Source organism: Anomaloglossus baeobatrachus, chromosome 1 (assembly GCF_048569485.1).
Source record: "Anomaloglossus baeobatrachus isolate aAnoBae1 chromosome 1, aAnoBae1.hap1, whole genome shotgun sequence".
NCBI classification, from domain to species: domain Eukaryota; kingdom Metazoa; phylum Chordata; class Amphibia; order Anura; family Aromobatidae; genus Anomaloglossus; species Anomaloglossus baeobatrachus.
Window position 1 is genome coordinate 845,387,600 of NC_134353.1, and position 13,264 is coordinate 845,400,863.

At 45.1% G+C, this 13,264-nt stretch overlaps 1 protein-coding gene across 1 annotated transcript in view; it reads left to right on the forward strand.

The window, feature by feature from the left end:
- Positions 1-541: 541 nt before the first annotated feature.
- Positions 542-13,264, forward strand: part of LOC142301101 (low-density lipoprotein receptor class A domain-containing protein 1-like) — a 29,196-nt gene continuing 16,473 nt past the window's right edge. Inside the window, exons 1-2 of the mRNA XM_075342124.1 lie at positions 542-619; positions 7,773-7,847. Coding sequence (XP_075198239.1) covers positions 7,815-7,847 — 33 coding nt within the window. The 5' untranslated portion in view covers positions 542-619; positions 7,773-7,814. The remainder of the gene's footprint in view (positions 620-7,772; positions 7,848-13,264) is intronic.

The window sequence follows — 13,264 nt, forward strand, 5'->3', positions numbered from 1 at the left end:
AATGCAAACTTTACCAGGTGGACCTTGTTAACTACAATGGATTCCGTTATATTACAGGTACAAATAGACCATTATGGGTAGGCCGCATAAATGGCTGATAGGAAGATGTCAAATAACTCAAGCCAAGCAGTGGCCACTGGATAGAGAGTCATGAACAGGACAAGAGCTTCCATTAGTTAGGACTGAGACCTGGACTGTAGTTGGCAGAGCAGAAAGTTGCTGTTTGATTCCATCTGAATACAGGGGGAATAAACCCCCCGCCGGCCAGAGGTGACAATCAGCCATCGCTGTGTCTCAATATGCTGCTGGGAATAAGCTGTTATGAAACCGCCATGCATCTATGTCCAAATGACTAACCATAAAGCGTTTGTCCCAGCTGGAGAAACGATTGTGTTCTGCGCCATTTCTATGCATCTTCCATGTTTTCCTTGGCTTCTTTCAGTTGCATGAAGTTCATTCCCATTCGCATGTGAAAAATAGGTCATTTTCTGTTTGGTGATCTTTTCTTCCAGGAATGTGGTCAAAAAATCTTTGATGGTGATCCTAGGTGTCTGTGGGTTTCGAAGAAGCCGTCCCTAGTATCACAAGTCAGTCATCAGTTTTTCTTCTATCTGCTTTTGTAAGTGTCCACGTCTTACATCCATTTGTCGCAATTGGGAATGTAACTGCAGTGGTCAGTCTTTGTTTGATGGTGATTGAGACGTTCCTGTACTTCCATATTGGTTCATGCTCACCATGGTTGCACGCCCCAACACCCCTATTTATTGCATCATCTCTGCCATGGTACTGCCACTCTTATTTATGAGGGACCCAAGAAAAACAAAGCTTCTACTTCTTCATAGGGCTACTATGTCTTGGATTGACTTTTACAGTGCTGGCCAAAAGTATTGGCACCCCTGCAATTCTGTCAGATAATACTTAGTTTCTTCTTGAAAATGATTGCAATCACAAATTCTTTGGTATTATTATCTTCATTTAATTTGTCTTCAATGAAAGAAAAAAAATTCCCAAATAGGATATAACTCCACAACAAACATAAACAAGTTCAAGCTGCCCTGCAGTCCGAGGGTACAACAGTGTCAACCCGTACTATCCTTCGGCGTCTGAATGAAAAGGGACTGTATGGTAGGATACCCAGGAAAACCCCACTTCTTACCCCGAGACATAAAAAAGCCAGGCTGGAGTTTGCATTCAAAGAAAAGGCATTCAAAGAAAAGAGCACGGTCCCTACAGTCAAACATGGTGGAGGTTCCCTGATGTTTTGGGGTTGCTTTGCTGCCTCTGGCACTGGACTGCTTGACCGTGTGCATGGCATTATGAAGTCTGAAGACTACCAACAAATTTTGCAGCATAATGTAGGGTGAGAAAGCTGGGTCTTCCTCAGAGGTCATGGGTCTTCCAGCAGGACAATGACCCAAAACACACTTCAAAAAGCACTAGAAAATGGTTTGATAGAAAGCACTGGAGACTACTAAAGTGGCCAGCAATGAGTCAAGACCTGAATCCCATAGAACACCTGTGGAGAGATCTCAAAATGGCAGTTTGAAGAAGGCACCCTTCAAATCTCAGGGACCTGGAGCAGTTTGCCAAAGAAGAATGGTCTAAAATTCCAGCAGAGCATTGTAAGAAACTCAGTGATGGTTACCGGAAGCGGTTGTTCGCAGTTATTTTGGCTAAAGGTTGTGCAACCAAGTATTAGGCTAAGGGTGCCAATACTTTTGTCTGTCCCATTTTTGGAGTTTTGTGTGAAATGATCAATGATTTGATTTTTGTTTCATTTCTCTTTTGTGTTTTTTCATTGCAAGCAAAATAAATGAAGATAATAATACCAAAGAATTTGTGATTGTAATTATTTTCAAGAAGAAACTGAGTATTATATAATTGCAGGGGTGCCAATACTTTTGGCCAGCACTGTAAGTTATGTGTAAATAAAGAAGAAATTTTTTAACATATTTTTGGATGTGCCGATCCTCTTTTTCCTAGCTTCTAAGTCTTCATATGAACTTCCTTGGTGGTGGTTTAGCCATTTGGTGAGTCCCATTGTCTCACTTTCTTCTTTTAACTTCAAGATCAGATTTTTTCAAGTCCTTCTCATGCTCTTCTAGCATGTTGCTGGCATGGGGAAACAGAGCGATTGTCCTACAGTTGGCCCATCCCCTGGCGTCACCTTTCTTTAGTATTGGGGTGAAAATTGGTCTTTTCCAGTTCTTTGGTTTGAGTAGCTCTGCAGTGATACAACAACACCAAATGCTTTGTGGTTTGGCAACTGCCTTAGTGCCTATTCCACTTCACTTTCTAATAGGTCCAGTTCCTCTTAGACTCAGTGCCAAATCTGCAGCAAAATCTACAGCGGGTGAAATAAGTACTGAACATGTCACCAATTTTCTAAGTAAATACATTATATTTCTAGATTATGTGCGCACTAGAAAAGTGATTTTTCTCAAGAACATTTCTTGAGAAACTTCTGGGAGTTGAAGTTACCTGCAGTAAAAAAAACGCACCAAAACCACGGGAAAAACGCATGCGTTTTTGCCGCGGTTTTTCCACAGGTTGGTCCCTGCAGTTTTTTATGCTGTAACTGCAATAAATAATATAGATAATAGATAGATAATGGATAGAGGGAAAGTTGGATAGATGAATAGATAGATAGATAGATAATAGATGAGAAAGACCTATATAATGTCCCACCTCCCTGCATATTCTAAGCTGGCACCCTTTAGTGACTTTCATGTGGCACTAAAGGGTGCTTAGCCTTGTATTTAGCCAAAAAATAAATAATTAAAAAAAACGACGTGAGGTCCCCCATATCTTTTGTAGCCAGCTAGGGTAAAGCGGACGGCTGCAGCCTGCAGACCACAGCTGGCAGCTTTACCTTGGCTAGTAATCCAAAACAGAGAGCACCCCATGCTGTTATTTTACATTAAATAAATAATTTAAAACAAAAACGTGGGGTCCCCCCCAAATTGGATCACCAGCTATTGTAAAGCGGACAGCTGTGGTCTGGTATTCTCAGACTAGGGAGGTCCACCATTATTGGACACTCCCTAGCCTAAAAATAGCAGGCCACAGCCACCCCAGAAGTGGCGCATACATTAGATGTGCCAATCCTGGCACTTTGCCCCAACTCATCCCATTGCCCTGGTGCTGTGGCAAATGGGGTAATATATGGGGTTGATGCCAGATGTGTAATGTCACCTGGCATCAGGCCCTGGGGTTAGTGATGTCACAGCGTCTATCAGATACTTGATATTAGGAACCCAGTCAGTAAGAAATAAAAAATAGACGACAAAGTTTTATTTGAAAAAACACTCCCCAAAACATTCCCTCTTTCACCAATTTATTGAAAAGAACAATAAAATCCGGGTCCGGCGTAATCCAATAAGGGGGTCCAACGAGAAGCTGCTGATACTGCAGGGCGGGCAGACACTGACACAATGCAGTGCAGGCAGCTGCGGGGCTGGAGCGGGACACAGACTGCACGGGCACCCGACGGAGGTCACACGGAAGTGCTTCTGTGCGGCGTCCAGGGAGTGTGATGTGTGTGTTTACTCTCTGCTCCGCTTCCTTTTCCTGTCATAATGACATCACTTCCCTGAAAAACGTAGGCAGTGATGAACATTACCGCAGCTAAACCGCGGCTATACTGCACATCATTTGCTACCTGCGGTATATCCGCGGTATTTCGCGATTACATTACAGTGAATGGAGTGAAATACCGCAGGTACAGTACAGACCAAACTTTTGGACACACCTTCTCATCTCTAGAAAAACTGTTAAGAGGAGACTTTGTGCAGCAGGCCTTCATGGTAAAATAGCTGCTAGGAAACCACTGCTAAGGACAGGCAACAAGCAGAAGAGACTTGTTTGGGCTAAAGAACACAAGGAATGGACATTAGGCCAGTGGAAATCTGTGCTTTGGTCTGATGAGTCCAAATTTGAGATCTTTGGATCCAACCACCGTGTCTTTGTAGAAAAGGTGAACGGATGGACTCTACATGCCTGGTTCCCACCGTGAAGCATAGAGGAGGGGGTGTGATGGTGTAGGGGTGCTTTGCTGGTGACACTGTTGGGGATTTATTCAAAATTGAAGGCATACAGAACCAGCATGGCTACCACAGCATCTTGCCGCGGCATGCTATTCCATCCGGTTTGCGTTTAGCTGGACCATCATTTATTTTTCAACAGGACAATGACCCCAAACACACCTCCAGGCTGTGTAAGGGCTATTTGACTAAGAAGGAGAGTGATGGGGTGCTACGCCAGATGACCTGGTCTCCACAGTCACCAGACCTAAACCCAATCGAGATGGTTTGGGGTGAACTGGACCGCAGAGTGAAGGCAAAAGGGCCAACAAGTGCTAAGCATCTCTGGGAACTCCTTCAAGACTGTTGGAAGACCATTTCTGGTGACTACCTCTTGAAGCTCATCAAGAGAATGCCAAGAGTGTGCAAAGCAGTAATGAAAGCAAAAGGTGGCTACTTTGAAGAACCTAGCATATAAGACATATTTTCAGTTGTTTCACACTTTTTTAAGTATTTAATTCCACATGTGTTAATTCATAGTTTTGATGCCTTCAATGTGACTCTACAATTATCAGAGTCATGAAAATAAAGAAAACTCATTGAATGAGTAGGTGTGTCCAAACTTTTGGTCTGTACTGTACCTGCGGAAAAGAAGTGACATGCACATTTTCTCAAGAAATTTTCTCAAGAAATTCTGCAGAAAGAATTTTTTTGAGAAAAAAACGCAGTGTGCGCACAGCAATTTTTTTCCCCATAGGTTTTGCTGGGAAATGTCTGCAGAAAGATTACAAACATTTCTCAAGAAATTTCTGCAGCAAAACCGCGGGTAACAACGCAGTGTGCGCACAAGGCCTTAAGGTGCTATTGGCATGAATTTGTCACCAGATATCGGTAAGAGCCCATCCAATCCACACAGGCAATTAAATCAAACCACTGAAGGCCATAAATTAAGTGATGTGTAATAATGAGAAGTGACCCAGTGAAAAAGTATTCAACACGCTTAGTGAATTTTAATACTGTCTATGTACCTCAAAAATTAAAATAATTCCAACAATATGTTGGGTATACAACGTCATGTTCGCTGAAACATTTATTTGCTAGCTTTGCATGTTACTGTTTCTTGCAGTGCCTTAGATACAACATTTGGTAGATGTATGCTAAGGTGTAATCCTACAATTTAATCGCCCAAATATTAGTCCCAACCTCAACCTTCCTGTATCACATATTGAACCTCTCATACACACTGACTAATTGGTTTAAAAATGAAAGAAAATCATATAATTTTATGTAGCTGTTCATTGGGTGTATAAGGAAGGGGAACAGAATACTAAAAGAAATGAGATGAAGAAATGGAAGACATTATATTGGGAACCAAGTTTGCCCATTATTATCTATTTAATAGGGCACATGAAACTTTGTCGCTTCCTTCCAGTGACTGGTGGATAATGGGTGAGTGTGAGTACCCTCTGCATTGAGCTGATGGTCGCCTTGTTAGTCCGCACTCTGCACAGTCATAGTAACAGCCCGCACTTTGCACAGTCACAGTAACAACCCACACTCTGCACAGTCACAGTAACAGCACGCACTCTGCACAGTCACAGTAACAGCACACACTCTGCACAGTCACAGCCCGCACTCTGCACAGTCACAGTAACAGCACGCACTCTGCACAGTCACAGTAACAGCACACACTCTGCAAAGTCACAGTAACTGACCGCACTCTGCACAGTCACAGTAACTGCCCGCACTCTGCACAGTCACAGTAACTGCCTGCACTCTGCACAGTCACAGTAACAGCCCGCACTCTGCACAGTAACAGCCCACACTCTGCACAGTCACAGTAACAACCCACACTCTGCACAGTCACAGCACGCACTCTGCACAGTCACAGTAACAGCACACACTCTGCAAAGTCACAGTAACTGACCGCACTCTGCACAGTCACAGTAACTGCCCGCACTATGCACAGTCACAGTAACTGCCTGCACTCTGCAGAGTCAGAGCAGTAACAGCCCGCACTCTGTCCAGTCACAGTAAAAGCCCACACTCTGCAGAGTCACAGTAACAGCCCGCACTCTGCACAGTCACAGTAACAGCCCGCACTCTGCACAGTCACAGTAACAGCCCACACTCTGCACAGTCACAGTAACAACCCACACTCTGCACAGTCACAGTAACTGCCTGCACTCTGCACAGTCACAGTAACAGGCCACACTCTGCACAGTAACAGGCCACACTCTGCACAGTCACAGTAACAGCCCAAGCTCTGCAGAGTCAGAGTAACAGCCCGCACTCTGCAGAGTCAGAGTAACAGTCCGCACTCTGCACATTCACAGTAACAGCCCGCACTCTGCACAGTCACAGTAACAGCCCGCACTCTGCACAGTCACAGTAACAGCCCGCACTGTGCACAGTCACAGTAACAGCCCGCACTCTGCACAGTCACAGCCCACACTCTGCACAGTCACAGTAACAGCGCACACTCTGCACAGTCACAGTAACAGCACGCACTCTGCACAGTCACAGTAACAGCACACACTCTGCAAAGTCACAGTAACTGACCGCACTCTGCACAGTCACAGTAACTGCCCGCACTATGCACAGTCACAGTAACTGCCTGCACTCTGCAGAGTCAGAGCAGTAACAGCCCACACTCTGTCCAGTCACAGTAAAAGCCCACACTCTGCAGAGTCACAGTAACAGCCCGCACTCTGCACAGTCACAGTAACAGCCCGCACTCTGCACAGTCACAGTAACAGCCCACACTCTGCACAGTCACAGTAACAACCCACACTCTGCACAGTCACAGTAACTGCCTGCACTCTGCACAGTCACAGTAACAGGCCACACTCTGCACAGTAACAGGCCACACTCTGCACAGTCACAGTAACAGCCCAAGCTCTGCAGAGTCAGAGTAACAGCCCGCACTCTGCAGAGTCAGAGTAACAGTCCGCACTCTGCACAGTCACAGTAACAGCCCGCACTCTGCACAGTCACAGTAACAGCCCGCACTCTGCAGTCACAGTAACAGCCCGCACTGTGCACAGTCACAGTAACAGCCCGCACTCTGCACAGTCACAGCCCACACTCTGCACAGTCACACTAACAGCCCGCACTCTGCACAGTTACAGTAACAGCCCACACTCTGCACAGTCAGAGTAATAGCCTGCACTCTGCACAGTCACAGTAACAGCCCTCAATCTGCACAGTTACAGTAACAGCCCGCACTCTGCACAGTCACAGTAACAGCCTGCAATTTGCACAGTCACAATAACAGCCTGCATTCTGCACAGTCACAGTTCTGCAGATATGATGGAGATTTGTCTGCTGTTAGGCAGCTACCTGAAGTTGAGAGCAGCAAATACATTAGAATGGGAAATTGTTTTTACTGGAGTGTCTTTAGAATATTTGCCAAATAAAATAGAATGATTTACTATTTGCAAACATTTCCGTCATTATCCACAGTTTTAATGTGCTTGATTGTCAATACTCATACCTGAAGGCCAAGTCACACTGACGCCACAGGGCACTCGATGTAAATTGCATATTAGCCAACCTGACCACAAGCATTTCCCAAGAACTCGCACAATGGAAGTAATCCCTAAGTCAGATATGGCATTTGTAAAAATACAATATACTGTTTATCTTTCCATTGTGGTTAAGTAAATTGATCGGGGTAAGATAGTAAAAATGTACAATGTTTGGAAATTTTGGAGGCTAATTGTGTTTTTTGTTTCCCCTTATTTTCAGTAATTCCACTAGTGGATTTGACATTTTTTACCCAGCAATGTAATGGCATCAAATCGAGTGTCCCCGCACCACCAGGTAAGACTTATCTTCCATAGATTAATGGAGTTGTAATTAAATATAACATTTTGTTACTTTGTAAATTCATTACACATCTTATTATTATGAATGTGCGCCATATAATAATATTTTTATTTATGTTGAGATACCGTACATAAAGCTGTGAAAAGAAAGTAGTAGTTTGTGACCTCTGCAACAAATCAGTGGCGTCAGTGGTCACCACAGCTTAGCAATGGGTTTTTTAGACGATAAAAAGCAGTGGCTGCATTGTTGGCTGAAATAATCCAATGTTGGCTGATGCCGTTTGATATGTATTTTGATCCATCAATAAACTTTTGTCAGCCCGTTTTCATCTGATCTCTATGAAGGCTTTTGACCCTATCGGCTGGGCTGGCCTAAAGGCTTCTCTGCCACAATATTAGAGTCCAGAACTGTAAATGGCACATGACTTTGGATCCCATTTCATGGTCTAGTGGTCCGCAATTCACTGAAATTTCAGGACAGTTCGTAAAAATTCGGCATTTTTTTGCCCAGTCCGTAAAAAAAAGTTTAAAGGGAACCTGTCAGGTGCAATATGCACCCAGACCCACAAGCAGTTCTGGTGTATATTGCTAATCCCTGCCTAACTGTCCCTGTATCTAGTAGCATAGATAAACAGATCTTTAGAAAAAGTATTTCTAAAGATCCTTTATAATTTGCCAGTGAGTCTAGGGACTAGTCGCAAGGGTATTATTTCCCCCGACTAGTCCACCCTCTTATCATGTTAGCACGCCCACAGGAGTGTTCTATTCAATGCCCTGCTTCATCAGCGGTGATACGTGTACCTGTGTCCATTGTCTCCACTTCAGATGGTGGGTTTAGGGTCAGTGTACATGATCAGAAGTCACAGCACTTCCGGTCAAGCACACTAGACCTTTCTGAAGTTGGGACCCATACACCCGGCTTCATAGTGCGCAAGACCGGATGTGCAGTGACTTCTGATCATGTGCACTGACCTTAAAAACCATTTAACTACTCTCTAAAACATAACATTTATTATATTCATATTAAAATACTATAGCAATCAATACAAGATTGGAAAAATTTCCAGATATATCAAGAGACATCAAAGTCGTGATTAGTGATAGTTCAGTGAAGTCCTAATATAGGTCAGTGGGCAAAGGGTGTACACCACCAGTTGTATTTAGTTAGGTATATAGTTATGATAAACTAAGGGGGTCTAAATACTCCCTAATGTTAACCCTACCTGGCAACGGAGGTCAAAAACACCTTAATTTTTTGGGTGCCCCCCGTTCCTCGGCGGCTAGCCCTAATTGCCCCTGTCACTATAATGATAATCTTATCCCACCACCAGAAATTAATGTGCTGGAGTGCAGATTCAGTCATATGTCATAATAAAATTCAATGCACAGGGTTATGTCCAAATTTCATGTAAATACTTGAAATTTCAATTCTCAGTCTAGAGATTAACCTGTAAGGCTGTATAACTGAGAACATACATAAATTAATGGGTCTAATCAGAATGATGGACTTATGGTCCCGGTACTTATCCTGCCAGGACTAGCTTGACCGCAGCTTGGATCGGATGCAGCAGTGAAACGCTGCCATTGCAGGCACTCACTAGCTGCAGAGTCCTCCAGAGTATTGCTGCTGGGGGCTCTTACACTATCTATATTGAATATCGGATGATGGGGGGTTACAGAACTCCAATTGAACTCTAACTGAACCACATGAGGACTATACAGAATTCCTAATACGTGGATTGATATGATGAGGAGGTATGTGCAATTCATTATGGGTCATATGTTAATTAAAGTGTCATAGATGTAACTAAGGAATACTTACCCCTTTTCATTATAGATTGATGGCCCAAATTTATTAAAAATAATTTGATATACTGATATCCCCTGATGAACCCCAAGACGTTGGGGGGAAACGCGTCGGGATCAAGCTGCGGTCAAGCTAGTCCTGGCAGGATAAGTACCGGGACCATAAGTCCATCATTCTGATTAGACCCATTAATTTTATTTTTTATTATGACATATGACTGAATCTGCACTCCAGCACATTAATTTCTGGTGGTGGGATAAGATTATCATTATAGTGACAGGGGCAATTAGGGCTAGCCGCCGAGGAACGGGGGGCACCCAAAAAATTAAGGTGTTTTTGACCTCCGTTGCCAGGTAGGGTTAACATTAGGGAGTATTTAGACCCCCTTAGTTTATCATAACTATATACCTAACTAAATACAACTGGTGGTGTACACCCTTTGCCCACTGACCTATATTAGGACTTCACTGAACTATCACTAATCACGACTTTGATGTCTCTTGATATATCTGGAAATTTTTCCAATCTTGTATTGATTGCTATAGTATTTTAATATGAATATAATAAATGTTATGTTTTAGAGAGTAGTTAAATGGTTTTCAATTGATCCTCTAAATTATAAATTGAAATTGGTTTATGCACTGACCTTAAACCCTGTGTCTGAGGCGGTGACAATGGACACAGGTACGTGCATCCATGCCGATGACGCTGGGCAATGGGCATAGAACAGCATGTTAGCAATCCCAGTGGGGCGTGCTAACATGCTAAGAGGGCGGACTAGTTAGGGTAAATAACGCCCTTGTGACTAGCATATCATAAATGATCTTTAGAAATACTTTTTCTAAAGATCTCTTTATCTATGCTACTGTATATGTTACGTATCAGTCCAGGAGTGGACCCACTGGGCCGTGCACCGGACTCCCCCAGGGAGGCCACCAAGAGCGAACCCCTATACAGGGACTGTCTGGCGACCACCCCAGAGGGCCTAGATGCACAGTGGCCGGAACACAGGCGGGGTACCGGGAGCGTCCTCAGAAAGTCCGGAGGGAATCGGAACGGATGACCGGAGCCAGGTGAGGGCCGCAGGCGGAGTCCGGGACCAGTGACGAGGGCGGACTGGAGACTTCAGATGGAATCCAGAACCGGTGGCGAAGTGAAGCAGGGGACGATGGAGAGATCCACTGCAAACGGACACCGGGGAATCTCCAGGGAGCCGGACCAGCTGAGGCAATCCAGGCGTCAGGTTCTGAAGACAGAGACAGGGTTAATGACTGAACACAAAGGGCTTGAACACTATCACAAGCTACTAGCTGAGAGAACTTGTTGAACAAGCACCGCCCGTAAGTAACAGGAAGTCTTTTATACCCTGCACCTGCAATCAGCCACATCCTGTGCCAGGGATGCTGGCCCTATAAGACAAGGTGACTGAGCGTGCCCGCGCCCTAACGCGCATGCGTAAAGTCCGCGAGCCAGAGGAAAGCACAGGAGGCCGGGGACAGGGCGCAGAGGGACGGGGGCAAAGTCCCGAGTCGCAGTAAGCCGGAGGGACCGCCGAGCAGAGAGCACGGGGGACGCAGGGGAGCAGGAGCTGGAGCAGCGGCTGCTATCGGTGAGGACGTGGACCGGATCAGTGGGTACAGAGCGGTGCCGGGACACCGAGACCGGATCAGTGGGTACGGAGCAGTGCCGGGACCCTGGGAGCATGACAGTATACAGGGACGGTTAGGCAGGGATTTGTAATATGCACCCAGAACTGCTCGTGGTTCTGGGTGCATATTGAACCTGACAAGTTCCCTTTAAGGTATCTGTGTTTGTTTGTTTTTTCTTTTAAGCTGAAGATAGTTTAGTAGATTAATTCACAAGAGCAACCTCAAAAGGGCGACGTACGTTTCGAACAGCGGTATGTTAAAAATCTTCATCAGGATAGAGGTATTCTAACCATCTATCCCAAGGCTCCGGTTTTAAATGAACGCGCTAATCAGATCGGCCCGGAAGTTCACACACGGCGCATGCGCCAGCCCACAGGCAAGTCCCGCGAGACCGCCTCCGTCACGTCATAATCGCGCATGCGCGGGAGCGTGGACGCGTCTCCATGGCTCCCGCGCAGGTGCGAGACGGCCAGACGGCGGTGATCAGGCAGGGACGAGCATGTGAGCCGGCGCACGCGCACAGGAACCACCGGAACTCACCAGAAGCGTAACAGCATATACAAGTATTATGTTGCAGGTACATAAAGTCCACAATTGCAGAGAGTGACAGGCATAATGACATTATGCTGCGGCCAAATCAGAGGTTGATCCAAGTGTTCTAAAAACATTACCTCGACATTTCAGATCTCACCACTCCTGTGACCCCTCCAAACTTAAAATCAGAGGCATTGATGCCATAGTGGGAGGAATCAGGGGTGGTGACCTCAGGAAACGTCTAGCACAATGCGAGACGAAGTGGATCGTGACCTTGGACACTCTGGTCCCTAGAGGTCTCAATGAAGCCGTTAGTTATTCGCCCTTCCTGTAACACCACCTAGGAAATACACATGAGCATACGTGTTCACACATATATTAGGAGATATACAGCCCTGTGGATGAATCCTGCAGGGATAGATAATTTGCATATCTCCTTTGTCTCACTTTTTGATTGTGATACCACCGTCCTTCTTCCTAACCACCTATAATCTTATCATTTTTAATTATTTTTAATTTGCACTCCTCTGTCCATCTATCCCCAAGTCTCCTTCATACTTTTTGTGATTGCAGGTTAGTGTGACAAAAACTATCATTGGTGGAAGTGTGACAGGATATCCATATGGATTATTAAAGATGAAAAGGATGCTTCCTGTGTAATATAATATAATTAATGTCATTATGCCTGTCACTCTCTGCAATTGTGGACTTTATATACCTGCAACATAATACTTGTATATGCTGTTACGCTTCTGGTGAGTTCCGGTGGTTCCTGTGCGCGTGCGCCGGCTCACATGCTCGTCCCTGCCTGATCGCCGCCGTCTGGCCGTCTCGCGCCTGCGCGGGAACCATGGAGATGCGTCCACGCTCCCGCGCATGCGCGATTATGACGTGACGGCTGCGGTCTCGTGGGACTTGCCTGTGGGCCGGCGCATGCGCCGTGTGCGAACTTCCGGACTGATCTGATTAGCGCGTTCATTTAAAACCGGAGCCTTGGGATAGATGGTTAGAATACCTCTATCCTGATGAAGATTTTAACATACCGCTGTTCGAAACGTACGTCGCCCTTTTGAGGTTGCTCCTGTGACCAGGCTGGGCCATACCACCCCACCACCAATTGGTAGATATACCGAAGACAGTATGGCATTAGCCGCGATGTGATGGGGCCTTTGAGGGGTAATATTTCTGACAGGCTGATATTGCTTAAATGCACTTAATATATGCACCAGAATGGGCGCATTGCTATATAACTTTTGTCTGAAATTGAGCCCTGACATGGCATGTACCCCAGTTCTGGGTCCTGTAAATATTGATTTTATGTGATTTTATGATTATTCACCTGCTGTACCTAATAAAATTTGTCTATTTTTGCACATAAAAACTCTCGGTTCTCATGCATATGTAAAGTGAAATGTAGGTCAG